Source organism: Gopherus evgoodei, chromosome 6, assembly GCF_007399415.2.
Source record: "Gopherus evgoodei ecotype Sinaloan lineage chromosome 6, rGopEvg1_v1.p, whole genome shotgun sequence".
In the NCBI taxonomy this organism is placed as follows: Eukaryota; Metazoa; Chordata; order Testudines; family Testudinidae; genus Gopherus; species Gopherus evgoodei.
The window spans coordinates 109,242,174-109,268,976 of record NC_044327.1 but is presented as its reverse complement, the minus strand read 5'-3'; the positions used below and the strand labels follow the sequence as shown (position 1 = coordinate 109,268,976).

Sequence of the window (26,803 nt, the reverse complement as noted above, 5' to 3'; positions counted from 1 at the left end):
TGGGGCCCAAAATTGGACACAGTACTCCAGATGGGGCCTCACCAATGCTGAATAGAGGGAAATGATCAAGTCCCTCGATCTACTGGCAATGCTCCTACCTATACAGCACAAAATGCCGTTAGAGTCCTGGCAACAAGGGCATACTGTTGACTCATATCCAGCTTCTCGTCCCTAGGTCCTTTTCTGCAGAACTGCTGCCTAGCCACTCGGTCCCTAGTCTATAGCAGTGCATGGGATTCTTCCATCCTAAGTCCAGGCCTCTGCACTTGTCCTTGTTGAACCTCATCAGATTTCTTTTGGCCCAATTCTCTAATTTGTCTAGGTCCCTCTGTATCCTATCCCTACCCTCCATCATATTTACCACTCCTCCCAGTGTAGTGTCATCTGCAAACTTGCTGAGGGTGCAATCCACTCCATCTTCCAGATTATTAATGAAGATATTGAACAAAACTGGCCCCAGGACTGACCCTTGGGGCACTCCACTTGATACCAGCTACCAACTAGACATGGAACCATTGATCACTACTCGTTGAGCCCAGTGATCTAGCCAGCTCTCTGTCCACTTCAAAGTCCATTCATCTAATCCATACTTCTTTAACTTGCTGGCAAGAATACTGTGGGACACCATATCAAAAGTTTTTCTAAAGTCAAGGAATAACACGTCTGCTGCTTTCCCCTCATCCACAGAGCCAGTTATCTCATCATAGAAGGCAATTAGGTTAGTCAGGCCTGACTTGCCCTTGGTGAATCCATGCTGACTGTTCCTGATCCCTTTCCTCTCCTCTAAGTGCTCAGCAGAGGGGGTTGGACTAGATGACTTCTCAAGGTCCCTTCCAGCCCTATTGTTCTAACAGCAGTTCTCAAACTTTTTTTTTTTCACAGACCACTTAAAAATTCCTGAGGGTCTCAGTGGACCACTTAATGATCTTTCCAAATGTTGTTTTTACTGTTAGCTAACTATAGTAAAGCTCTTTGGATAAAAGCACTATATAAAGAAAACCCTTAATAATTAACTTTTTTTTGTTCTAAAAGCACACAACTCATATTTTAATATTAGCAGCCTTTACTTTCTAATGCGATGGATGTGCCCTCTGTCCCCACTGTGGCAGCCCCTTAGCTGGGGCTGGGAAGGAAAGAGGTCTCTCCCCCACTTCAGGAGCCACAGAACTGAGGCTAGAAAGGAGGCCCATTTCTCTCTGGCAGCTGCAGCCCTAGAACAGGGGAAAGTCACCTCTTTCTCTGGCCACTGTAGCCCTGCATGTCCTAAATTCCCCCACTCCCTCTCCTCACTACACTGCCCCTTCCCACCTACCCCCTATTCCCACCAAGGCCACCACCTCAACTTACATGTGCATCTTCTCCAGGGTCCAGGCACCTAGTTAGTGGAGCCACGCCTGTGCAGCTCCACTAATTAGCTGGGTGGCCCTTCATTCTCTCATGTGAGGCCACCCAGGCATGCACCTTAGAGGGAACTGTCTATGGACCACCTGAATTGAGCTCGCGGACCACTGGTGGTCCATGGACCACGGTTTGAGAACTTCTATTCTAGGATTCTGTGCTGCTGTAAGTTGTTGATAAAAGAGGTGTCAGTAGGTCTCAGAAGCAAAGCAGTGTAACTTTGCGCCAGTCTGGCATTTGGTATTAGTTGTATGCAAAATAAATGCAACGTACACTGCTTTTGTATTCTGTAGAAACCAAATTTAACCCTTAAACTGAAGTCAATGGGACTTGTTTTTGCCAGGGGTGAACTTGGCCCTGAGAATGTCAGGGATAGTAGACAAGAGCTGGTCAAAAATGTTTTGTTTTTCCCTATGGAAAATGTTGATGGTAACCCCCCCCTCAAATCTAAATGCAAATTTTCATAGAAAAAAACAGTTTTCAAGGGACACGGACAATTTCAAGAAAGATGTCCATTTAATGAAAAACTCAGTTTTCCATTGGGAAAAAAGTTATAACAGAAAATGTTTGACCTTCTCTAGTTCTGATATAAGTTGTGATGGTGAGGGGCTGTTTCATCTTATACCTCCATGCTACTTGTTTTTCCTGCTATGCCCTATCTTTTCCTCCCTTGGTTGTGTAAGTTACACTTGTCTTGCACATCTGCTGAATTATTTGCATTATTATTGAATTATTTGTATTATAGTAGCTCCTAAAGGTTCATAATAATACAAATCATAAGTAATAATAACAATAATTGAGCTAGGCACTGTACTTAGTTTGGTACATCCTTGGATGTATAAACAGAGGAGAAGTGAATAGAAGTAGGGAGGTAGTTTTACCTCTACATACAGCATTGCAAGGCTGATACTATAATACCAGCATCCAGTTCTTGTGTCCACATTATACAAAATATATTGAAAACTTGGAGAGGGTGCAGAAAAGGGCCATGTGAAGGGAAAATACCTTGTACTAAAAAGTTCTTTAGTCTAGCAGAGAAAGGCATAACATAATTACTTGACATTGAAGCCAGGCAAATTCCAATTAGAAATAAGGCACAAATTGTTAACAGTGAAGGTGATTAAACACTGGAACAAACTACTAAAAGAAGAGCTATGTTTTCCATCTCTCGATGTCTCCAAACTGAGATTGGATGCCTTTCTGTGCTTTAATCAAAGTAAACACATGTTATTGGGCTCAATACAGGGTGAAATTCTCTAGCCTGTGTTATATAGGAGGTCAGACTTGGATGATCTAATGATCTCTTCAGGCCTTAAAATCCAAGAATGTATGAACAGACATAAGTCAGAGATGGTACAAGCTCTAAAGAGCTTGTAAGCTAAATAAATAGGCCAGACAAACAGTGGAAGAAAGGGGTCATCCCCATTTTATAGATGGGCAATACAGGCACAGAGAGATTAAGTGGATATCCAGTGGGTAAAAGTTACACTTCTTTGCAACTTCTACCAGTTTTATTACCAATTTACACAGTAGCCAGATCCTCAATTGACTTTAATGGGTTTATGCCAGTTGAGAATCTTGCCCATGATGTATAACTCACAGCGCAATTCGTGTCATTGCTGAATGAAGCCCAGAGACTTCCATGGGAATTCAAACTACTGTACTTGTTTCAGGCTGCATTTTACTGTACCAGGAAGGTCACTGAATTCCAACTAATACATGTACACTGAGGGTTTGTCTGTACTGGGATATGACATGTTAAAACACACATGTTAAAAACAAGGTTAAACGATCAGTTTAAACAAGGATTGTTGTGTCAGCTGAGTGTGGCTAAGCCTAGAGTCCACTCTGATACAGTGTTAAATATGACAGTTTATTTCTAGAACTATGTGCTAAGTTGTGTTTAACATTGTATCAGCTAACATGTTATAAATTATATCATTTCAATGTGTAGACAAGCCCTGGTGAGTCTGAAGAATATGTCAATGTATGCTAACTCTTTGTGTGTTTGTGGATGGGCAAGGGATGTATACGCAGCCACTGTCAGTGATGTGATAGTAATTTACTTATTATTTCTAAAGTATGTGTATCACTGCCTTAACTATATCTCTTCAAGGTATTTTACTCAGAGGTTGAAGCTGATAAACCAGTAAAACAGCTTTCACATGATGTCCCCCTTAGCTTGGATATGCTCAGCATGGTGAGTATCTGGTTTTATACATTGTCAGAATGATCAGAGCCTCTGGAATTTTGAGAGACTTAAGTTTGGCATTTTCTAATAATTGGTGGGACTTCTGTAGTAGGACCAAGGAATTCTGACTTCTTTGGCTGTGTGAATGACATACCGGCTTCAATTCCAAACCCACAGGGACTATTGGGCAAACAGGAAATCATAGCACACTGTTGTAATCTGATCAGAAGTCTGGGATATGATTTTTGTACCTCATTCTCCTGCTAGTTTTGAATTCACAACTGTTGGGACTTGCTGTGGGTTTTAATAGCAATTACCTATGGCATCTCTTTAAATATTACTTTTGATATCAAGTTCACTTTTTCACTTGGGAAAAGTTCATTTGTGCATACAAAAATGGAAGAGCAATCACATGCCTCAATTTGCTGTTCCATGTATTTAGGTGTCTAAACGCCCATCTGGGCAAAGCTGTGCCATCATGGTAAATGTCTGAGCAAAGAGAGTTGTTGAATTTTTGGCAAATTCCTGTGTGTACAAGTGAGACTCTGCCCACTGAAAAATTGAGATTAAAAGTTTAATTGCGAGCTTTCATAACTCCTATTAAAAAATGACAAATTTGCAAGTTCTTGCCTCCCAGGAGATTTTCTGGGATTGGAAGTTTTTTATTCTTTCCAAAAAATCTCATCTTTTCCTCATCACCTCCCATTTTCTTTCCATTTTCCCCTATTCTCTTCTTTTCCTTACCCTCTTCATCCCTTTTGTTTTCACCTTTATATGCTTCATTCTCCTTCTCCCCATTTCCCCCTCTCCTTCTAATCAGTGTCCTTCCTTCTTTCAGACCATGACCTCTTTACCCTTTCTTTCACGTGGCTGAATTAGGAATGTTCCCTAGGACTGCACCAGCTAGAAAGTGGCACTGAGATAAATTCAAATATTTGTGGGCAGAGTGGGGATTTCTTTCTCTTTTTGAAGTGCATTGTGGTGAAGTTGATGAACATTAGCAAACCTCTTCAAAAGGAAGGGATGAAGTGAAGAAGAGGGAAGAGTAGCTTCTCAGATTCCTATTGCCTTACACTCTTTCTTGGGCTACTCCTAATTCTCATGGCTTTTTCACAGCTATAGGATCATGGTAAAGGAAAGAGTCTCACTGTCATGATTAATTATTACTTTGTTATACACTATGTTTTGTCCCTTCTTTGTTCCTCACTTCTTTTTCCTAAAAGTACTTCAGTTGCCACCATAAGATATGACATCATAGGGTATATCTACACAGCAGCTGGGAGGTTTAATTCCCAGCTCAGGAACCTATACATGAGCTAGCGCTTGCAACTCAGGCTCACCACGTAAGTACCTACCCAAGGGGTCAGATGGGATTGCATGCGGGCAGCTAGCCCAAGCTGTTACTCATGTAGTCATGGTTACACTGCTATTTTTAGACACTAGCTCAAGCTGACCTAACACGTGTATATCTGCTTGAGCTGGGAATTATGTGTCCCATCTGCTGAGTATATTGGTAATATCTTGCTTTGCTGACCCATCACTTATGATTTGCCATCAACTTTTAAGTGTGTCATTTGTTAACAAGTCCCATTCTGCTTTTTCCCCCCTAGAGTCAACTTGATGGACAAGCGATTTTTGTAAGTACTGCACTTCCTGAAACTGTCACAGCTGTGATCCAAAATAAGACTGAACATTTAGAGCCTCCCTTTCCACTGATTCATATGCAGTTCACTAAAATGCTCCATAATCTACTAAAATAATACTACTTAGCACTTAAATGGGGCTTTTCATAGTCAAAGTGCCACAAACATTAACTAAAGCTCAGAGCAGGTAAGTAAGAAAGCGTTATTATCATCTCCGTTTTAGAGACGGATAATTTTCCACACTAATCATCAAAAACACTTAAGGGTGCCTTGCTGAGGTTAGAGGAGATCGACTGTAAAAGAATGAGACCCAGGCAGTGAAGGCCACAGGAGAGCTGAGCAGTCAGCCAGAGACGGAGGGCCAAGTAGTGAAACAAAAGGGAGAAGTTGGAAGGGGGATGTACCTGTGGGTAGGAGGGAAGAACAGAGCAGTAAGGAAGTATGAAAAGAGATGGGAAGAGTAGGTCTGAGCTGAGCTAAAAAGAGGGTAGGATACAGGAATAGGGGCGGCAGAGAGAGCCAACAAAAAGGAGGCAGGATTGGGAGATTAAAGACAATGTTGTATAGAAAATAACCCCCCTTTATGACTTTTGCTGCTGGTGAATTATTTCCAGTCTTGTATTCAGTCCAATGGACCGTTCTGCTTCCATAAACAATAACCCTAAATGGTTTAGTTTTAGAGATGGGCTAAAAAGGAGGTGTTCATGTATGGAAGGCTTTTGGTTTGAGACTGAATCAAGACCAGGGTATAGGCTTGGAGTCAACATTGACAGATTCTTGCAAGCTGTTTATGTGAGGTTTTCGCCAGAAATGGTGGAAATCATGTGAGATCAGTAGATTTTACGAGATTTCAACTATCTGTATTAATGGAAATTTTGCTAGATCTTGGGAGAATCACTCTGGTTAGGAGACTTTTAGGATGCATCTAAACCAGAAAAGGGAAAATGAGCTCCTAGTTTTGGATCTGATTCGATAACAAAACTGTAGGATTGGGTTTGAAGTGGAAGATTTTGAAGGGGTTTCAGATTTGAGGTTCCAGGATTGACCCATCTGTACATCTGATAACAATAATGACTTCAGTTGGGCCATTTCTTAAAGAATTAATGACTTGCTGGGATTCATCGGCTCCCAGCTGGTCATTAATCCCCAGGAAGTGTTATTGAGCTTGGACATTCTTGCTGAAATGCTTTCTGTTATACTCATACCAAAGTCAACAGAAATCTGCAAGAATACTGTGGTCAGGTTTGCATGATTTGTCTTTTAGCCAGTGGGCCTGATTCTCCTCTAAATTACAATGATATGATTCCATTGACTTCAGTGGAGCTCCCTCCTGACCTACACTGCTGTAAATGAGAGCAGAATCAGTCCCAGTCTGTAAGTATAAGCATTATCAAATTGGATAGTATGTATTATATCTGGCCATGGTATTGATTTACAACATAGAACATATAAATAACAGCACCCAGCAAACATGGAAATATAGTATAAAGGCACCTATTAAGACTCTTATCCGATTGAGTTTAGTGGGGTTGTTCACATGCTACACATTAAGCACACATGTAAGCCTGTGGACTTGGTCCTAAAAACAGAATAGGCAGGCTTTAGAGGTGGAAGGTTTCTAGGTCAAGTGCCTGAACTTGGGGAACAATGAATACCTATGAGATTGTGTACCCTGACAGGAGAAATACATTTTGTGATAGAGTCAAAGTTAGGCTTAGGTGATTTTGCAAAGCTCATGTTTGGCCAGATCTTCAACTGCTGTGAATTGGCAAAGCTCTATTGCCATCAACAGAGCTTCTCTCATTTATGTTAGTAAGACCCATAATGTTTTAATAAAACAGAAGGCCAAATTTTGCCCCATTGTGTGCTGTTTAAACTTTGGCATACCTTTTGCTGTAGTACCTGTAACACAGCCAATGGAATGCAATAGAGATTTCAGCCCACTATACGTCTAGTATCACAACACAGCACATCTTTTAAGATGCAGTAAGAGTACAAGAAGGTGGAACTTGTCCAGATCCATGTAGATATCTTAACTTGCTTTAAAAGCACTTCATATAATTGCATTGACTTTCTAACATTAGACTAAAACCCTGACTCACAACAACCTGTGTGTGGCAGGACCTCTGTCCAATCAATTGGACTGTGCATGAGCTTATGGTGTCTACTTCTCTGGAGCTCACTGCAGATTGGGACTGGAGATAGCAATAACAGGCAGTAGAACTATTGGACTAGTACAGTATTTACCCACAGGAATAAAGAAGGAGAGTTTATTAGAAAGACTGGCATCAGGAGGCTGGCAGATAATAAAGTATTAGGATCTTTCACTAGCTTGCTGCACCTGGAAATACTATTTCAAGTTGATCTTAGCTTTAGGGAAAAAGAGCTCTCTGAATTTTCCCATGCACTGTGAGTGATATTTTAAATATCTGGATGACTCTTTAGAAGTACATATATGTATGTGTGTGTATGTATAGATGATGTTTCATATAATAAAATCATCCAGTTCAATTATTGCCTCATGTAAATACTTTTGTTAATCTTTGGAACTACAGCTGAGTTGTCATTTATGGTTTCCAGTGAAACAATTGGATGGACCCATATCAAAACCCATATCCAAGAGCTCCCCAACTTCTAGGATTTTTGAGATCCAAACCCTGACCAGGATCTGAATATTGCACATGGACCCATCTTTATTAAGGTTTGGCTGAGCCAAAATATGAAATCTGAATAGTTCCAGCTGACTGATAATACATGTTCTGTAATAAACCAGACAGTAAGATAAATACTTGGCTGTGCTGGGATCACCATGCATCACACATAACAAATTATCACATGCAGAGCTCAGCAATGCCTTACATATGGCAGTTGACAGTTTTGCCTTTGGATTAACCTGTCCTGTGATGATGGCACAGAAACAAGTAAGTCCTTGGTCTTCCATAAAGGGAGGCACTCATTTCATGTCACAGTTGATAGCTATTAGCAGAGCAGTGTGGGAGGAAAATTTCAGGGGGCATCTACTTCCATTGTTTCCTGATCTGTGTACAAGGAGAGGTCATACATTTCTTCACTATCAGAAACAGCTACAGTCCCCTGGCAACAGATGATGAACTCCAGCATTTGGCTCAGGAGGGGAATGTATCTGACTTAAATGTCAGCAGCCAAAGTGTGTGATTGTGAGCTCCATAAAAACTTTCTTCAGACTTCGGAATTATGCTGAGAAATGGGTCTAGGTCAGTTCTGTAGATCCCTGTGGCGTAGAACTTCAGCTTCTCAGGAAACACGTGACCTTGTTTGTGTGTTTTGTTTGTGTACTGAATTGGCATTGTTGCAATTTTCCTAGGGGCATGCATGGAAAATATCATGTAAGAGGATTCTCCCATCTGAGCAGCACAGCACACAATGTCATTTTCAGTAACATGAAACAGATCTGTTACTATTTTGTATCTTCTTTTTCTTGTCTCTGACAGGATGTTGTTATTGGCAATTTAAAGCCAGGCACTCCACACCGCATTAGTGTAGGAGCTTATGGCTGGGCAGGAAAAGGACGGCCCAGCATGCCCAGAGACATCACAACCTTATCCCAAGGTAAAATCTGTGTAAATAGCTTTCCATTATGAAACCGCTGAGGCAGAGTTAATCCAAGACATTTCATTTTGCTGGCAGGTAAACACAGAGTGAGAACTACAATTTCTATTTTGCTCAAAGTCACTCGTGTCAGAGGGCAGGCTGTATTTGTAATGCCAAAATGGTCAGTAACATTATTAAAAGATTTAAAAGGATAAATGCCACCTCAGGTACCAGGTGTCTTGTGGACCCTTTATAAATGCCTGCAAGGGCATTTGAGGAAAGAAACCTCTTTCCTCTAGCATATTTCTTGCCACAGTGCAGCATGTGAATCCTAGCTAAATCTGATTTTTGTACAGTACTTAAGTTTAAATATTTTTAACACAATACTTTTACAAGTCTGATTGTTTTGTGGTAAGAAACCAAGCTGATTCTCAGTGCTGGGAGGGGTATGTGTGTGTGTTGAGTTTTGTGTCTATAAAATGTATCTGCTTTTCTAATACTGATTACATGCCATTCTTTTGGCTTAGATAAATGCATGCCCCCTGAACCACCCTATCAGCCTCAGGTCATAGTAGTTTCTGATTCAGAGGTTGCGCTATCGTGGAAACCTGGAGTCAATGAAGGAAGTTCCCCAATCCAGTACTACACCTTGGAGTTTCTCAGGTAAACTGGTCTATGGAATCTGAATTTCAGTATATGTGCACTACATGTATTTCAAAATTATATTATTAGTTTCAGTGCAGATGTTCCTCATTATTTATTCGTTCATTTTATATAGTGCATTTATCACTTTCTCTCTCTCTCTCTCTTTCTCTCTCGCTCTCTGTGTGAAATGTACCGTAAAAATTTAAAAGAAATAATCTCAATTGATATAAAGTCAGCAATGACTCCTACCCTTCACCTTAAAAAAAAATACCCACCCTCTGGGGAAAGTCTGAGTAAACAGGGTTTGAAACATGCTCTGGAAGTCATCAAACTCATGCCCAAGGGGAGAAGAGAATTTCAGAGTCAAGGACCTTCCCCTGAAAATGTCCTGCCCTCAGCCCTCAGAGGTAGAAATGCCCTGCCCCCAAGCCCTCGAGGTAGAAATGCTGGGACTGTCAACTCAATCGTCTCAGCTGATTTCAGTTGTCATGTAAGAATATAAGAAGAGGTGGTATCTTGAGTTTGCAGGTCTCAAATCACTATGTGCTCTCTACTTTATGGATCTCGTTTACTGTTACTGTCCTAGTTTTTATGGAAAGTTATTAGAAAACCTTCAAGGAGTTCTATCATGAATTATCTAAAACGTGCTATAGCACATAATAGAGCAGGCATGGCCAAACCGTGGCTTGCAAGCCACATGTGGCTCTTTAAGGGGTCAACTGTGGCTCGCTGAGTTCGGGGCTTCACTCCATGGAGGGCGGGGGTGTTGAGCTGGTGCTCGCTGCTCAAGCCCATGGTGGGGTACCGAGGTTTGGGGCTTGACCCCACAGCAGGGCGAGCTGGTGCTTGCGGCGTCAGCCCTGTTGGGGGGGAGCCAAGGCTCAGGGCTCCAGCCCCACAGGGATGAGCTGGTGCTTTTGGCTTCAACCCTGCAGGAGGAGGGGCACTGCTGCTTGGGGCTTCAGCCCTGCAAGTGGCACCTAAACTCCAGCTTCAGAGGCACATGCTTATTATAACAGGAAATTGTTTTACTCTAGTGCTGTGCAGACCTCCTGTGCTGTGATCTCCTTGCATGCTGCACACTACAGGCTGTGTTTACTGTTCATAAGTTGCAGTTGAATAGTTATAGATTTAAGTGTTAACCCTATGTTAATTTCGTGGATGACAATGACATCATCAAACTGTAAGAAATGCAAGTATGAAGAAGAAAACTGAAGTTTTCAGCCAGAATGGGAGGAAAATTTTGCATTCACTAGTAAAAGTGGCAGACCCCTATGCCTTATCTGCAACGCATCGCTCTCTCACTACAAAGCGAGCAACTTGAAATGTCACTATAAAATGAATCACGATAACTTTTCCTCTAAATATCCTCCTGGATCAGAATTAAGGGAAAATGAACTAATCACATTAAATTTACACCTCAACAGTTAACAGAAACTACTTTCGGCATTCAGTAAGGAAGCTGACACAACGACTGAACCTAGTTTTGTTATGGCATGGAATATCACTCGTGCAAAACATCTGTGATGGAGAATTTGTTAAGAAGAATATTGCAGAAGTGGTTGCAATTTTAGATCAAAGTAACACAAAACTTCAATGACTAATACAGCAAATTACAATTTCGCGCCATGCTACAGAGAGGCAGATCTCCCAGATCTGTGCTGATGCAAGCAAGATGCAAAATTATCTAAAGAATTCTCTGGCATTCAGACTAGCTGTCGACAAATCCACAGATATTCAAGATAAACCACAACTAGAGATATTTGTTTGCTATGTTTCCACGGATGTAATTGTAAAAGAAGAAATGTTGGACTTATTAGCACTAAAAGAAACAACTTGTGGTGTTGACATACATTTTGCACTTGATAAAGCATTGACAAATACCGATGTTCTACTGGATAAACTTGTCAGTTTTACAACAGATGCAACACCTGGAACAGTGGGGAGAAAAAGTAGGCCTTCTCAGACTTTTGAAAAGTGATCCTAAATTTCCAGAGTTTCTCCCTGCATCATCCGTCATGAACATCTCACAGGTAGATATTTCAGGTATGAAATTGTTACAAAAACAGTCCTGGAAATTGTCAATTTCATCCATTCAAATGAGAAGACTCATCAACAGTTCAAAAATGTCATTGAACAATTGGATCTTGAAGACAACCTAACGAGGTCTCTTTCAACTGTATTGTGAGGTGGTTATCAACCAACAATAACTTAAATAGGTTTGTGGAACTGATGGAGCCTATCAATGCTTTCCTTTGAAGAAAAGGAAAAGTCCTGTCCACAGCTGAAAGATGAGCAATGGATGCAGGATCTGATGTTTTTCACTGATATTATGCAGCATTTGCAAACTCTCAACTTGGGACTCCAAGGGAAGGATAAGATTATTTCTGATCTTACTCAGACAGTCTTCAGCTTCCAGAACAAGTTAAAGCTTCTGCAAAGAGACATAGCGTCAAGAGACTTCAACCACTTTTCCCACCTCAAGAGTAGGATAATCAAAGTAGAAGATCACAGAGGTAAATTACAAGGCCTGCTTAATGACTTCCAGTTCGGATTTGAAGATTTGAAGAAGCTGAGATCCTGCTTCCCTGTTTTTGTAAATCCATTCATGGTTGATGTGATCAGTGACGGCTGTCCAATTCCAAAAACTGTGGTTACAGAAACAAGTACTGTAGAAATGGAACTATTGGAACTGCAGGTAGAGAAGGCTCTAAAGGTTACGCATAAATCACAGTCTATAATTGAGTTACGGAAGCAAGTGCCAGGAATGAAGTATTTTCAACTCAAAAAGACTAGTGTGTGACTCATTTCAATTTTTGGCACAACATTTTCCTGTGAATCACTGTACTCTGTGATGAAGTTTGTAAAATCGAAATACTGTGCAGTCTTTACGAATTAACATCTGACTGAGCTCCTCCATACCATCTTAACAACATATCAACCAGATTTCCAAAGACTTATGACCAGGATAGAGACCCACAAGGCCTCTAGCTCTAGCAGTAATTAGCTGTGATACAGTAAGTAGGATGCTAATATTTTAAAAAATACATGCGTAAAGGTTGTTCGTGTCTTGCGGCTCTTGAACTTCTGAAGATTATCATATGAGGCTCAGAGGGTCAGTAAGTTTGGCCACCCCTGTAATAGAGCTAAATTTTGTAAAACTGGTCCCTGAGCTGCAGATATAAGAAGTATGTGAGTGGTACCTACAAACATATATGAGGCTACTTGTTTGTGTTTGCACATATTGTAAGAGCACTACATACTGGTATGTCTCTTCCTTTGGTTTGGTCCATTAAGTAAACATATGTTGATTAGTTTCACTGAAAGTTATTAGGCAACAAGACAGATTTACCTCTAGACTGTTGTGTGCTGTGAGGTCAATACATCTTTTTTTCATGCTTTAGCTCATCAGGGAAGCCACATCTAAAGATTTTTTTGTAAGAGCTTGGTGTTGTACATTAAAAAGAAAACTGCAAAAAACCCCAAACATTGATTGTCCTACAGCGCAGTTACAGTCCAGAAAACACAGATATAATGACAAAGATTTTCCCATGCCGAAGGTCCGCTTCTGAGTTGCTGTGACACTTTGTGTTCAAATCAGAGTGCCTGATGTTTAGTGGGTTTGAAGTGATACAATGATTACTGCATTTGGAGCTAGTACACTAGAGTGAAGGATGTCTAATAGGCATTATGTAAGACTAGCTGTGGTTTAGAATTATCAGGAGATTGTTCCACTGCCTATTTTCCCAATATAATAGTGATCTGAATCTTTCCCTCTCCCTCCCCTTCTTTGAACTCAGCATGAAATGTTAGAAAGGGATTTGGTTGAGTACTGACTCAGGCTATGTCTACACTACAGGATAATTTTGAATTAACATAAACCGGTTTTATAAAACAGATATTATAAAGTCGACTGTGCGTGGCCACACTAGGTACATTAATTTGGCGGTGTGCGTCCATAGTCCAAGGCTAGCATCAATTTCCGGAGCGTTGCACTGTGGGTAGCTATTCCATAGCTATCCCATAGTTCCCGCAGTCTCCTCTGGCCCTTGGAATTCTGGGTTGAGATCCCAGTGCCTGATGGGGCAAAAATCATTGTCGCGGGTGGTTCTGGGTACAGCCTCACCCCTCCCTTCCTGAAAGCAGCAGACAACCATTTCACGCCTTTTTTCCTGGGTGAACTGAAAGCAAACGCCATAGCACAGCAAGCATGGACCCTGCTCAGATCAATAGCGCAATCATGGACGTTGTAAACACCTCGCGCATTCTCGTGCAGTCTATGGTGAACCATGAACTGCAAAGGCAGGCGACGAGGAGGCAGCTACGGCAGCACGGCAACGACAGTGATGAGGACATGGACACTGATTTCTCCCTAACCACGAGCCCCTGCGCTTTGGAGCACCTGCTGGTAATGGGGGAGGTTCTACCCATTGAACGCCGATTTTGGGCCCGGGAAACAAGCACAGACTGGTGGGACCGCATAGTTTTGCAGGTGTGGGACGATTCGCAGTGGCTGCGAAACTTTCGCATGCGTAAGAGCACTTTCTTTGAACTTTGTGACTTGCTTTCCCCTGCCCTGAAATGCCATAATACCAAGATGAGAGCAGCCCTCACAGTGGAGAAGCGAGTGGCAATAGCCCTCTGGAAGCTTGCAACACCAGACAGCTACCGGTCAGTCGGGAATCAATTTGGAGTGGGAAAATCTACTGTGGGGGCTGCTGTGTTGCAAGTAGCCAAAGCAATCATTAAGCTGCTGCTACGAAAGGTTGTGACTCTGGGAAACGTACAGGTCATAGTGGATGGCTTTGCTGCAATGGGATTCCCTAACTGTGAGGACGGGGGCGATAGATGGAACCCATATCCCTTTCTTGGCACCGGAGCACCAGGGCACCCAGTACATAAACTGCAAGAGGTACTTTTCAATGGTGCTGCAAGCACTGGTGGATCACAAGGGACGTTTCACCAACATCCACGTGGGATGGCCAGGAAGGGTTCATGACACTCGCGTCTTCAGAAGCACTGTCCTGTTTAAACGGCTGCAGCAAGGGACTTACTTCCCAGACCAGAAAATAATAGTTGGGAATGTTGAAATGCCTGTTGTTATCCTGGGTGACCCAGCCTACCCCTTGATGGCATGGCTCATGAAGCCATACACAAGCAGCCTGGATAGTGGTCAGGAGCTGTTCAACTACAGGCTGAGCAAGTGCAGGATGGTGGTAGAATGTGCATTTGGCCGTTTAAAAGCCTGCTGGCGCACATTACTCACTCGCTCAGACCTCAGCCAAACCAATGTCCCCTTTGTTATTGCTGCTTGTTATGTGCTCCACAATCTCTGTGAAAGTAAGGGGGAAACCTTTATGGTGGGTTGGGAGGTTGAGGCAAATCACCTGACCGCTGATTATGCGCAGCCAGACACCAGGGCGATTAGAAGAGCTCACTAGGAAGCAGTGTGCATCAGAGAAGCCTTGAAAACGAGTTTCATCACGGGCCAGGGTAAGGTGTGACTGCTGTGTTTGTTTCCCCTTCATGAACCTCCCCTCCTTTATTGACTCCTCCTGTAAGCAACCCACCCTCCCCCTTTGATTACAGCTTGCTTAAGGAAATAAAGTCACTATCGTTTAAAAAGCATGTATTCTTTATTAAAAGTCATTCCCTGTAAGCAACCCACCCTCCCCCTTCATTTAAAAAGCATGTAATTATAAAAAGAGGAAGTTAATTAACAAGGTATCCCGGGAGTGGTTTGGGAGGAGGATAGGAGGGAAGGAAAAGGCCATTAAGCACATTTCAATGTAATGACAGCCTTTTGGTTGGACTGTCCACGGGGGTGGAGTGGGCTGGTGCACAAAGCCTTCCCCCACACGTTCTTACACGTCTGGGTGAGGAAGACATGGAACATGGTGAGTACTGAGGGTGGTTAAACATGGGCTGCAGCGGCACTCTATGACCCCGCTGCTCCTCCTGAAGATCTACCAGACGTCGGAGGATGTCAGTTTGATCACGCAGCAGCTCCAGCGTTGCATCCCGCCACCGCTGATCTTCCTGCCTACACCTCTCATCTCGAGCGTCTCTCCTATCCTCATGTTGGTCCCTCCTGTCCTCACATTGGTCCCTCCTGTCCTCACGTTCACTGGCATCTTTCCTGTACTTTGCTAACACGTCCTTCCACTCCCTCAGATGAGCTCTTTCATTGCGGGTTACTTCCATGATTTCTGAGAACATTTTATCTCGCGTCCTCTTCTTCCTCCGCCTCATCTGAGCTAGCCTTCTGGATGGAGTAGGAAGACTTGAAAAATGTGCAGCTGCGTGAGTGGGGGAAAATAGGGAGAGAAGGATTTAAAAAGATACATTTTACAGAACAATGGTTATACTCTTTCACAGTGAACAGCACTATTCACCTTATATAGCACATGTGATTTCACTACAAGGTCGCATTTGGAAACCTTTAATATTGAGTGCCTGTGGCTCTGGTGTTACAGATCAACACAGACGCAGGTCTGGGCATCACAATTCAGCTTGCATGCAGTCATGGTAAGGCAACAGCTTCTCCCTTTGCTGCTTCTTTCCTGTTAACAAGGAGCAGCAGACGCCAACCCCTCCCCTCCCCAATCCAATTCTCTAGAATTGCTTTCCCCCTCCCCCCACCACATGGCTGGTATCATGGAAGATCACTGCTAATCACCCACCTTTCTCCCCCGCCCACCGCGTGGCTGGTAGCTGGGAAGATTCCTGCTGGCCAAATGCTAAAAAGCTCAGCGCTATCCTTCCTCCCCTCCCCCATCTCTCTGTCCCCTTACTTAAATTCCTTAATTTCAACCAGGTTACCATGAACGATATCGTTCTGCTGAGGATAACACAGTGAGATAAAGAACGGATGTTTCTTGAATGCCAGCAACCACCGGGACCATACGCAGCTATGCTTTGTCATGCAATGATACCCGATTACTTGCTACATGCATGGCGTGGTAAAGTGTCCTACCATGGTGGACGGAACAAGGCTGCCTTGCCCAGAAACCTTCTGCAAAGGCTTTTGGAGTACCTCCAGAAGCGCTTCATGGAGATGTCCCTGGAGGATTTCCGCTCCATCCCCAGACATGTTAACAAACTTTTCCAATAACTTTACTGGCCGCGAATGCATCCCAAGCCCTCATGGCAAATCAATCATTAAAAAATGCTTGCTTTTAAACCATGTTTTATATTTACAAAGGTACACTCACCAGAGGTTGCTTCCATGGCTTCACTGTCTGGGCTAGTGGCTTGGGAGGGCTGGGAGGGTAATTCCGTCTGGGTCACAAAAAGCTCCTGGCTGCTGGGGAGAATGGAATGCTGTGTGCTATCTGCAAGCTCATCCTCCTCTTCCTCCTCCTCATCTTCCCCCTCCACTGAATCCTCATCCATGGTTGAGATTATAACCCCCACCTCGGAATCCACAGACAAGGGGGAGGTAGTGGTGGCGCAGCCCCCTAAAATTGCATGCAGCTCAGCGTAGAAGCGGCATGTTTTCGGCCCTGACCCGGACCTTCCGTTTGCTGCTTTGGTTTTCTGGTAGGCTTGTCTGAGCTCCTTCACTTTCACTCTGCACTGCACTGAGTCCCTGCTGTGGCCTGTCTCTATCATGGTCCTGGAAATTTTTTCAAGTTTTTTCATGTCGTCTTTTGGAACGCAGTTCTGTTAGCACTGAATCCTCTCCCCATATAGGGATAAGATCCAGTACCTCTCGTGCGGTCCATGCTGGTGCTCTTTTTCTATTCTCAGGAGACTGCATTGTTACCTGTGCTGATGAGCTCTGCGTGGTCACTTGTGCTGATGAGAGCTCCACGCTGGCCAAACAGGAAATGCAATGCAAAAGTTTGCGGGGCTTTTCCTGTATACCTGGCCAGTGCATTAGAGTTCAGATTCCTGTCCAGAGTGGCCAGTGGTGCATTGTGGGATACCGCCCGGAGGCCAATAACTTCGATTTGCGGCCACACTAACCCTAAATAGATATGTTAATATCGATTTTAGTGTTACTTCTCTCGTCTGGGAGGAGTACAGAAATCGATTTAAAGAACTCTTTAAATTGATATAAAGTGCATTGTAGTGTGGATGGGTACAGCGTTAAATCGATTTAACGCTGTTAAAATCGGTTTAACTGCGTAGTGTGGACCAGGCCTCATTGTGCTTCTCTCACCTTCATTCTTTGTCTTAAAAGAGTAGGCTGCAAGTTTATGTGCATCTGTGACAGGCTTGGGGGGACCCCGTCCAGTGTGGGGTGAGGGCACCGTTTTCCCTAGGGTGTAGGGGCGGGGTCTATGTAACCTGCGTTTATGCGTCCATAGAGTCAATATAATTACCCCTGCTAACAGGGCAATGAGGCCTAATACATTGACTTTGAGTATTCTCCCCTGTTAGCAGGGCAGTGAGGCCAAATGGCCAGAGTCAATAGAAAAATCAATAGATTTGCCCCACTCAGCCAGGCAGCAAGGCCTAAATCAATGGCTTTGCCCCTGTTATCAGGTCAGTAAGGCCTAATGGCCTAAGTCGATGACTTTGCCCCTGTTAGCAGGTCAGTAAGGCCCAATGGCCAAAGTCAATAGATTCGCTCCAGTCAGCATGGCAGTAAGGCCCACTGGCCACAGTCAATAAATGCACCCCAGTTAGCAGGGCAGTAAGGCCTAGTGGCCAAAGTCAATATGTTTGCTCCATCCTTGGAGTAGTAATCTCTCGTGGCCAAGTGGTCTCTGTCGGGGAAGAGGGTCACTGCATACAAAAAGGGGGGGTGGCCTGGGTAGGGGGGCCTAGGCCCTCCCTCTCCATCAGGCCCTAGCTCAGGGCCCTAGCCCAGGGCCCTGGTAGTGGCCAGAGGATGTTCCACTGAATCAGCGGAGGGTCTGATCGAAACATGCTGACTCAAAGTTCCAGTTCACTAACCGGACCACCGTCTAATTCCCCTGGGCTGCTTCCTACTGCAGTTCCCACTGCTATGGTCTGGGATCTCCGTTGTCTCCAGGTTCCCTGTCTGCACTCTCCCCAACAACTGGGACTGGAGCCTACAATGTGTGTCCTTCCTCTCCAGTGGTTCTCTCCCGCAACTGAGCTGCTCCCTTTTATACTGATGCATTTGGAGCATGTCCATAGAGCTGAGGGGGTGTTGCTTCCTTAGCCCACAATGTAAGGTTAACTCTTCCCGATCCAGTGTGGAGCAAATGCATCCTGTCACAGCATCTCTTTGTAATACCCATAGCCCACTAGCGAAAGTATAAACTGGGCATCCCAATCCCCACTTGACACGTTGAAAATGCATCCTTGAATAAATTTACTTAGCTGCAGAGTACATGCTTGCATTCTCTTCTGTAGGTCAAGAGATGTAAGTAATTGAAATTCAGTGTGTAGTTGTTTCCAGACTTTGGGAAAGAATTTGCTAACAGCACATTGTTTTGATAATATTGTTTAGTCAGAGGTTTTAAAATAAAACTCACAATGTATTTGGTCATTTAGAGGATTATACCCTCTTACATTTGGATGCTTCAGAATGTTTGTTTGGAGAAAGTTCAGTGAACCTTAAGCCTTAAATAGTGATTAGAGATAGACTTTTCACTGCACGTGCATTTTCTTTTGCTGCATACAGTTTTAAGGCTAAATTACACTGGTAGTAATCAGGAGTAATATCAGTGAAGTCAAGTGGGGTTATACCAGTGTAAAAACAACAACAACAACAAAAAAGTCTATTCTGAATCAATCTTCTTTGTCTTAAATAAATACTCTTCTAATCTGATACTCTGTTTTTGCAGAATCAGTAGCTGTACTTCTCTATGCATGTCTCTGGTTTTCTTGGATTATGAATCTCTTGTGCAGGTAAAACAAGCCTTCAGAAACGATGAAATTGTTTTAATCATTTCACTCCCCCAGGGCTAACTTTCTTACTCATATTCTAGAAAAGCAACATGGGGAGAGTCTGCCACAGACAGGAAACCATACTGTCTGCATTCCATCCAGGTGGGAATTTTGGGATTAAAATCTCGTGGAAATTCAACAAATTAATTGTTTGAGCATATCTGAGTCTTATTTAGAGCTAACTTGTGAAATACCTATCTACTTACTGTTAACAGTACAGTCCTTAAGGAATATGTAATCAAATAGTTAGTAGGCCTAAACAGGTGAGTGTCGTCTTTCTTGGATGCCTGCAGGAATAATTATTTTACATTTTCAAGTTGAGGAATATTTTGAGAAGTAGCATATCTGTGTGAGGTAAAATATCAGGCTTCAAATATGCCGGGTTTTTTTAAAGGGCTTGCCTATAGCTAACACACACACTTTTCAGCTCCAGCTGAATTTTCTGGAATACGGCACTTTCCCTGAACTACTCAAAGGCTCTAGTCCATTGGGTGCATAACTGAACTTCTAACTTTAGAGGAACTAGTTAATCAGAGTATGCATTTTTGGCTAACATCTTTAGTACTGTAAAAAAGCTATTTCAGCTGCATACATCTATTAATAAGTGAGCAGCTAATGAGTCTGCTGCTTTCATTCAGTCTTTTTGGAACTACTGATGCAGAGGACACTTGTTAATATGAATCTCCAGATATAGGGAAAATCTGGCCCCTTTTCCTGTGGCTGGTGGCAATGGAGGAGCCATCAACAGTGAACCAGGATGATTCAGCCATTTAAAGTAGGAACAGTTGTTGAGGGAGGGCCTATGCAGTAGGCATACACCTGTTGCTTGGTCAGAAGCTGAGCTGTACTGTATGTTAGCTGACAGCAGAGGGTAAGGGTCTGGCTGGGGTGTCAATAGCTGGGCCTTCCCCTGTTTTACCCTCAGACACCTGCAGTAGGGAGTAGGAAGACTACATGGTGCAAGAAACTAGAGGCTACAGCAACAGCTGCGAAAAGGCTCTGTCTGGTGGGTAGCTCCCTTCCCACTTCCCCCTGTGCATTTCCATAGCACCTGAGCAGGGTGCTGAGAAGAGGATTGGGACCAAAATGAACCCCTTTTGGTGTTCCATTCCCTTCAAATGGAACTCCTGATTTCTGTGAGTAATTCCATTGCAGTAATGAATTACAGTAAATCCTCATTTAAAGTTCTCCCAGTTAATGTTGTTTAGTTGTTACATTGATGATCGATTAGAGAACATGCTTGTTTAAAGTTGTGCACTGCTCCCTTTTAACGTTGTTTTGCAGCCACCTGCTTTGTCCACTGCTTGCAGGAAGAGCAGCCCGTTGGAGCTAGCTGGTGGGGGCTTGGAACCAGGGTGGGCTGGCAGCCCCCCATTTGCTCCCCGCTCCTCTAAGTTACCTGTGCGGCAGCCACCCAGCAGGCTATCAATTTCCTGGCAGTTCAGCTGTCCCTACCCCCACTGCCATGTGGTGTCCTGCCCTCTTCCTCAGAGCTGCTCCCAGAGACTCCTGCTTGCTGTGCAAGGGGTTGGGAAAGAGAGGGGATAATGTCAGTGTGTCCCCCTCCCCCACTCCTGCCCCCTGCTCCTTTACCCCATTTCCATGGAGGGGAGGGGACACTACAGGGCTCAGGATGGAGGGAGGCAGCTGCTGTCTCAACATTAATTCTTATGGGGAAATTGGATTTGCTTAACATTGTTTCGCTTAAAGTCCCATTTTTCAGGAACAGAACTACAATGTTAAGCAAGGAGTTGCTGTATCACTTAGCAGCCCAGATTATTTCAGTGGACACAACATGGTAAACTGTATCCCTGAACAGCTGTCTATTCTTCACTGTTGCAATGGGTGCAAAGAGGACATAATTTACAGCAAAGAAAAAAATTTTCATATGAGAGCTTATTCTAAATTCACCACAGAAAGCATCTCTCACATTTAAAACTCAGCTCAAGAAGAAATCGCCCATACTCCATACAGGTGTAAATCCTTTCCCTAGTGCGCAGTCCAAGCAATGGGGATTCACAGCGAGACTCTCTATGGGAAAATCCTCTCTCCTGGCTCCACTGCAGCCTAACAGTCACACTTCTGGCCGTGGCATCCCCGCATTGTGGGGTCAAATGGCTGGTGAATTTGCATAGTCCAGACACACAGAGAGCCCTCTGTGGTCACAAGAATAGAATAGAATTTCAGTTGAGGGGTCCTTGGGACAAGGAGAATGTTTGCATTGTTTGTACAGTATTTCATAAAGTATGGCATGCCACAAAAGAATAATTGGATGAGGAGGCATGGACAGATTTCTCAGTTGTTCTCCAGAGTCTCCACTTTCATCTTTTTTTTTTTTAAAGAATAATTCTAGCTGTTATGTACAGTGGAGTACAACTGGTCAGGAATTTCCTACTGAAAATATTTGATTTGTTTTTAATGGGAAATACAGTTTCCACACAATTGAATTGTACACAGTAATATTTTGATTTTTGACAAAAAAATATTTCTCTTGGGAAAATCAAAACAAAATATTTTATTTCGGGTCAGTTCAACCCAAATCAAAATATTTCAATTAAAGTGAACCAAGATATTTTGTGATGCAGTGCCTCATGGATGTTGTAGTTCAGGTGTTTCATGCCCCCATTCTCTTCTATGGTCCAGGCTCCTTGGTTGGATTACATCTCTCATGATTCCCTGTGGTTTCCTTTTACTGAGTTATTTGCTACAACATGGGAATCACATGACTGGGGTGCATCATGGGAGATGTCTGGCCAGGGAGCCCAGTCCATAGAGTACAAGAGGTATCTGATATACCACTCCTGTGAGGCACCTTCACACCAGAGGTGAATGCAGTATTGAATGAACTCAAAGCTAAATGTTGCAGTTTGCTTCAACAAACCAAAACTAAATGTTTATTTCAAATAGAAACAAAATGTTTTGGTACTTACAAATTGAAAATTTCCAATATTTCAACTTTTCTTCCTGATACCGGATGAAAACGAATGTTGAAATATTATAATTTCCTGTGGGAGAGGAATTCTGGTTTGTTTTCCTTAGCTATGTTGTAATGAAGACATTCACACCATAACCTGAGTGTAAGCAATGCTGGGATGACTGCTTGAGTTTGCAGAGAGTCTGAAACAATATCTCTGACGTATGAACTACCCCATTCGTTTCAGTGGGTGCTAACTCAAGTGCCCAGTGATGATACTTCTAATGTCAGTATTGTTAACTATGTCACTGCTCAGATCATGCAGGAAAAGAGAGGAAGTATCATATTATGAAGAGCTACATCTTTGGAAAGCGTGTGTGTGCATGTGTGTTTGTGTGTGGTGTGGTGGGAGAGGCACTGCTAGGGAAAGATAGGGATGTGGAAGATATATAAAGTAAGTAGGGTAGGCCTATAACAACATATGATTTGAGGGCATGATTGGTTTTATTTTCCTGAAGGGGACTCAACTTTCAAAAGTTTGGGAAATGCTGTCATAGTACAGTGGGGTCCTGACTGCAGTTCTGAGGCACAATTGCAATAGAATGAAGAAGCAGAATGTAAATAACAATAATAATGCCCCATAATGAGTTACCTTATATGTAGAGTATTTTTTCGTGGCAAATATGAATTCCCTATAATTTTCATATATTTACTGTGTATAGGAGCATTACAACTAATATTTTGCAGGTTTGAGCTTGTTACTTGGGCTAAGTAAAAACATGGCTTAAAAGGGCTGAGAGCTATAAAAGTTGGATTATTGGCAGATGCTTTATTCTACTAAATTATTCCCAGCTCATTTAAAAAGAAAGTTCAAGTGCTTATGAATTTGTAGTTCTTTACAGTTCAAAGGTTTCTTTTTTAAAATTTAATCAAACATTAGCTTATGTTATAAAGTAGCAACCCAAATGTTCTAGACACACATTGGGACAAAATTCAGCTCTTAGTGAAATCTGCCCAATCCCACTGATTTGGACCATCTAGCTTATTATATTTTAAAACACCTTTGTTTGACTTTGTTCTTAATGTTGGCCATTTCTGCACTCAGTTACGCCATGCTTCTCCATACACTGCTTTGGAGATGCACTGCTGTAACTTAAGAGCAGAAAATGGCCCTGGAATTCTTCTAGTTTCCTCATACACAGGTATATTGTATTGAGCTGTCTGATAAGGGTCAGATTTATGCACAGTATTGTAGCACAAAGGGCTATTCCTAGTGTTTCAAGGGAAAGGAAACATAGCTGCATGAAGTGATTGTAGAACTCATTACTTTCTCAGTGAGCCGCACTGATGTAAAAGTTGACATAAACTGAACTTTTATGTAAGACATTTCTAACCCCCAAAGAACAAGAAAACATTAAAGTTGACTCACTCAGTGAGCCGAGTTTATCATAAATGTTTCTCTATCCATCTGTTTGCCATTTTATCATGTTGTACTGATTTGTTAATACAGAGGACAGGCTGGAAAGTAAAGGTCAAGTGATAAATCTCTGTTTTTATCTGCATACGCTTAGTGGTTTGAAGACTCTTCCTCTGTTATTGTTTCTCTAAAAGAAAGGCCTGCAAAAGACAATTAGGAAAAGTCAACAGTAGCCTAGGATCTTTGGAGACTGAACATATCTCTGCAATCCACTCTCAGCAAGCTATGTCTCCACATGGTTTCTCCTTTTAGATGTATGTATTCCGGTGCATATGGTAGCCGTATCCATTATATTATATCCACAAGGCTATTTTTAATTGGCAGGAATTATTTGTATTATTATTAGATCAAATGAGACTTGTACTGTAAAACTGAGATTGCTATTGAGAAGTATATATAAAGAAAAAGCATCTGCACCCTTTAATTTGAAAAATGTTGCATGTTTTCATTTTGGGCATTTGGCCCAGGCATGGAAAGTAGAGTGGTGAACTGGTTACAGTTTGCAAAGCTGCCCCCTGCTGCTTGCTTAGGAAAGCCAAAAGAAATTTCCTCTGTCTAACATGATAAACTTGCTATTGAGATGGATTTAAAGCAATATTTTTAGCTGAATCATCACATCTTGTGCATTTCTGTGAAGGTGTTGTGTTTTTTTTAACTGATTTCTCCTTGTGGCACCCACTGAGACAATCAAATATTCACATTTCTAGCTCTTAGGTTATGCCCTAAGCAGGATGCAGGTAATAGTTGCAAACTCTTGTTTTATTAATGCACCCACTCTGCTAGCACAAAAGAAATAAAAACCTGGATGATTCAATAAATCTTGTATTGACTAATAAAACATACGTTAACATTCTGTTCCCTGCAGCTGTAAATAAACAAGAAATGCAAAATGCCTATTTTGTGCTATAATTTTCATTAGAAAACTGCTGGAGATATTTGTAGCTAGTCCTCTGAAAACAATAGTAGATTCAGGGAGCACTTGGATGCTATTTCCTGCAATAAATATCAGAAGGACATATTAGTAAAGGATACCAGGATAATTTTATCTTAGAGGTCATTTCTTTCCCTTTTTTTATTTTCAGCTACTTTAATCTGAGTTTCTTTGAGCTGGCTTCATGTTTAAATTTTGGGGGTTTTACATTTGTTTATTTCCTTCCATTATGTTTTCTCTTTGGTGGTGCAAGTTAACTCTTCTGAAGAGTGGGGACTGTGTCAAAATATCAGAATAGCTCCCCTAAGGTCAATTACAAAACAGGCAGATGCAATGCATACTTCCCTTTTAAAAAAAATCATTACATATGAATGTTAATACATCTAATTTCTTTGTAACTTTTGTTTGGGCCATATTCTCATGTGAATGATCCCACTGACTTCAGCTGGTCTGCTCATGCGAATAAGGCAAGCAGGATTCAGTTTTCTGCTTTCAGTATGATTAGGCTAAGATTTAGTCATGGATATTTTTCGTAAAAGTCATGGACAGGTCACAGGCCATAAATAAAAATTTATGGCCTGTGACCAGTGATCCCTGCAACTTTTTCACGCATATGCAGAATGAATTTAGTTATGTGCACCAATATGGAGGTGATGTGTGACACATCTCCTCCATATTGGTGCACATAACAAAACCAATGTGCTGGGGGTGGGGCCGAGGGGTTTAGAATATGAGAGAGGGCTCAGGATTGTTGTGTGTAGGGGGGAGCATTCTGGCGTGGGGCCGGGATTAGGGGCTCAGGGCTGGGGCAGAGAGTTGGTGTGCGGGGGGATGAGGACTCTGACTTAGGGGTGCAGGCTCTGGTGTGGGGCTGGGGATGAGGGGTTTGGAGTGCAGGTTGCCCAGGAGCTACGGTGAGGAAAGAGGTCTCCCCCAAGATCTCTCTCAAGATCTCTCTCCCTGCAGCAGCACCTGGGCTGGGCAGGGGAGAGGCGCCTCTCCTCTGGACACAGCAAGTCCGGGGCAGGTCCATGCTGGGCCCGGTGGGGAGAGACGCCTCTCCCCGCTACAACAAGTCCATGCCGGGGCTGGGTTGCGGCTGGGGCAGGTGCCTCTCTTCCGGCCACGGCAAGCCCGGGACAGGTCCATGCTGGGGAAGATGCATCTCTCCCCACCGCAGACCTGAAGCCCTGTGCACAGGGCTTTATAGGCAGCTGTGCAGTAGCACAGATTAGAGGGAACTTAGCTTGTGACCTGTCCATGGCTTTTACCAAAAATTTCCCTGACTAAATCTCTACATTTGGGGCCCTGCTGCTCCAGGGACCCCTGCTGGGAGATGCCCTGCTCCACTGCTGTGGATTGACTGCCCCTGGTTGCTGCTCCTAGAGTCTGCTCTTCAGACAGCCTCCAGGCACCCCTGGGGCTGCTGCTCCAGCTGCCCAGGGACCGCTGCTGCACAGGTGATCTGCAGGGCATCCCCAGGACTGCTGCTCCAACGCTCTCCATAGCTAGCCACACCAGCTACTCTTCTGGTGGTCCCCAGGGCCACCTGATAAGCAACCAGGGGAGCTGGCCCTGGGGAGCCACCAGGACCGCTAGGCAGGCACTCCTGGGGCTGCTCAAACAGCAGCGGGTGCGGCTGGCCCTGAGGTAGCCCCTAGGACCGCTGATTGCACAGTCCCCGGGACCAGCCACACTGGCTGCTGCTCATGTGGTCCCTGGAACCAGCTGTCCGGGGCCTCCTGAGCAGCAACCAGAGTGGCTGGCCCTGGGGACTGCTAGAACAGTTGGCCCCAGGTTGCTCCAGCCTTGGCAGGTGTAGCTGGCCATGGGGTGCCTGAGCATCTGGCCTCGGGGTTAGCTAATCGTGCAGCTTCTGAAATCAGCTGCACCAACCACTGCAGAAGTCACTGAGGTTGCAGAAAGTCATGGAATCCATGACTTCTGTGACCTACGTGAAAGAATCGCAGCCTTAAGTAGGATTCAAGATTTAACTAGGCATCTCCCAGGAGCAATGATGGGAATTGTATTACTTGTTACTGAATCCACATATCTAGAGCAGATTCTTCTCTCCCACCATGGTTACTCCAGATTTACACTGCTATATCTGAGAGAAGAATTTGACCCCCAGTTTTCCAATGGGAGATTTGTTAATGGACACTTA

General features: G+C 43.3%; 1 protein-coding gene across 1 annotated transcript in view; it reads left to right on the top strand.

Moving 5' to 3' along the window:
* Positions 1-26,803, top strand: part of EGFLAM (EGF like, fibronectin type III and laminin G domains) — a 138,021-nt gene that overhangs the window by 30,647 nt on the left and 80,571 nt on the right. Inside the window, 4 exon segments of the mRNA XM_030567711.1 lie at positions 3,515-3,598; positions 5,200-5,226; positions 8,703-8,820; positions 9,330-9,465. Of these exon segments, the coding sequence (XP_030423571.1) occupies positions 3,515-3,598; positions 5,200-5,226; positions 8,703-8,820; positions 9,330-9,465 (365 nt within the window).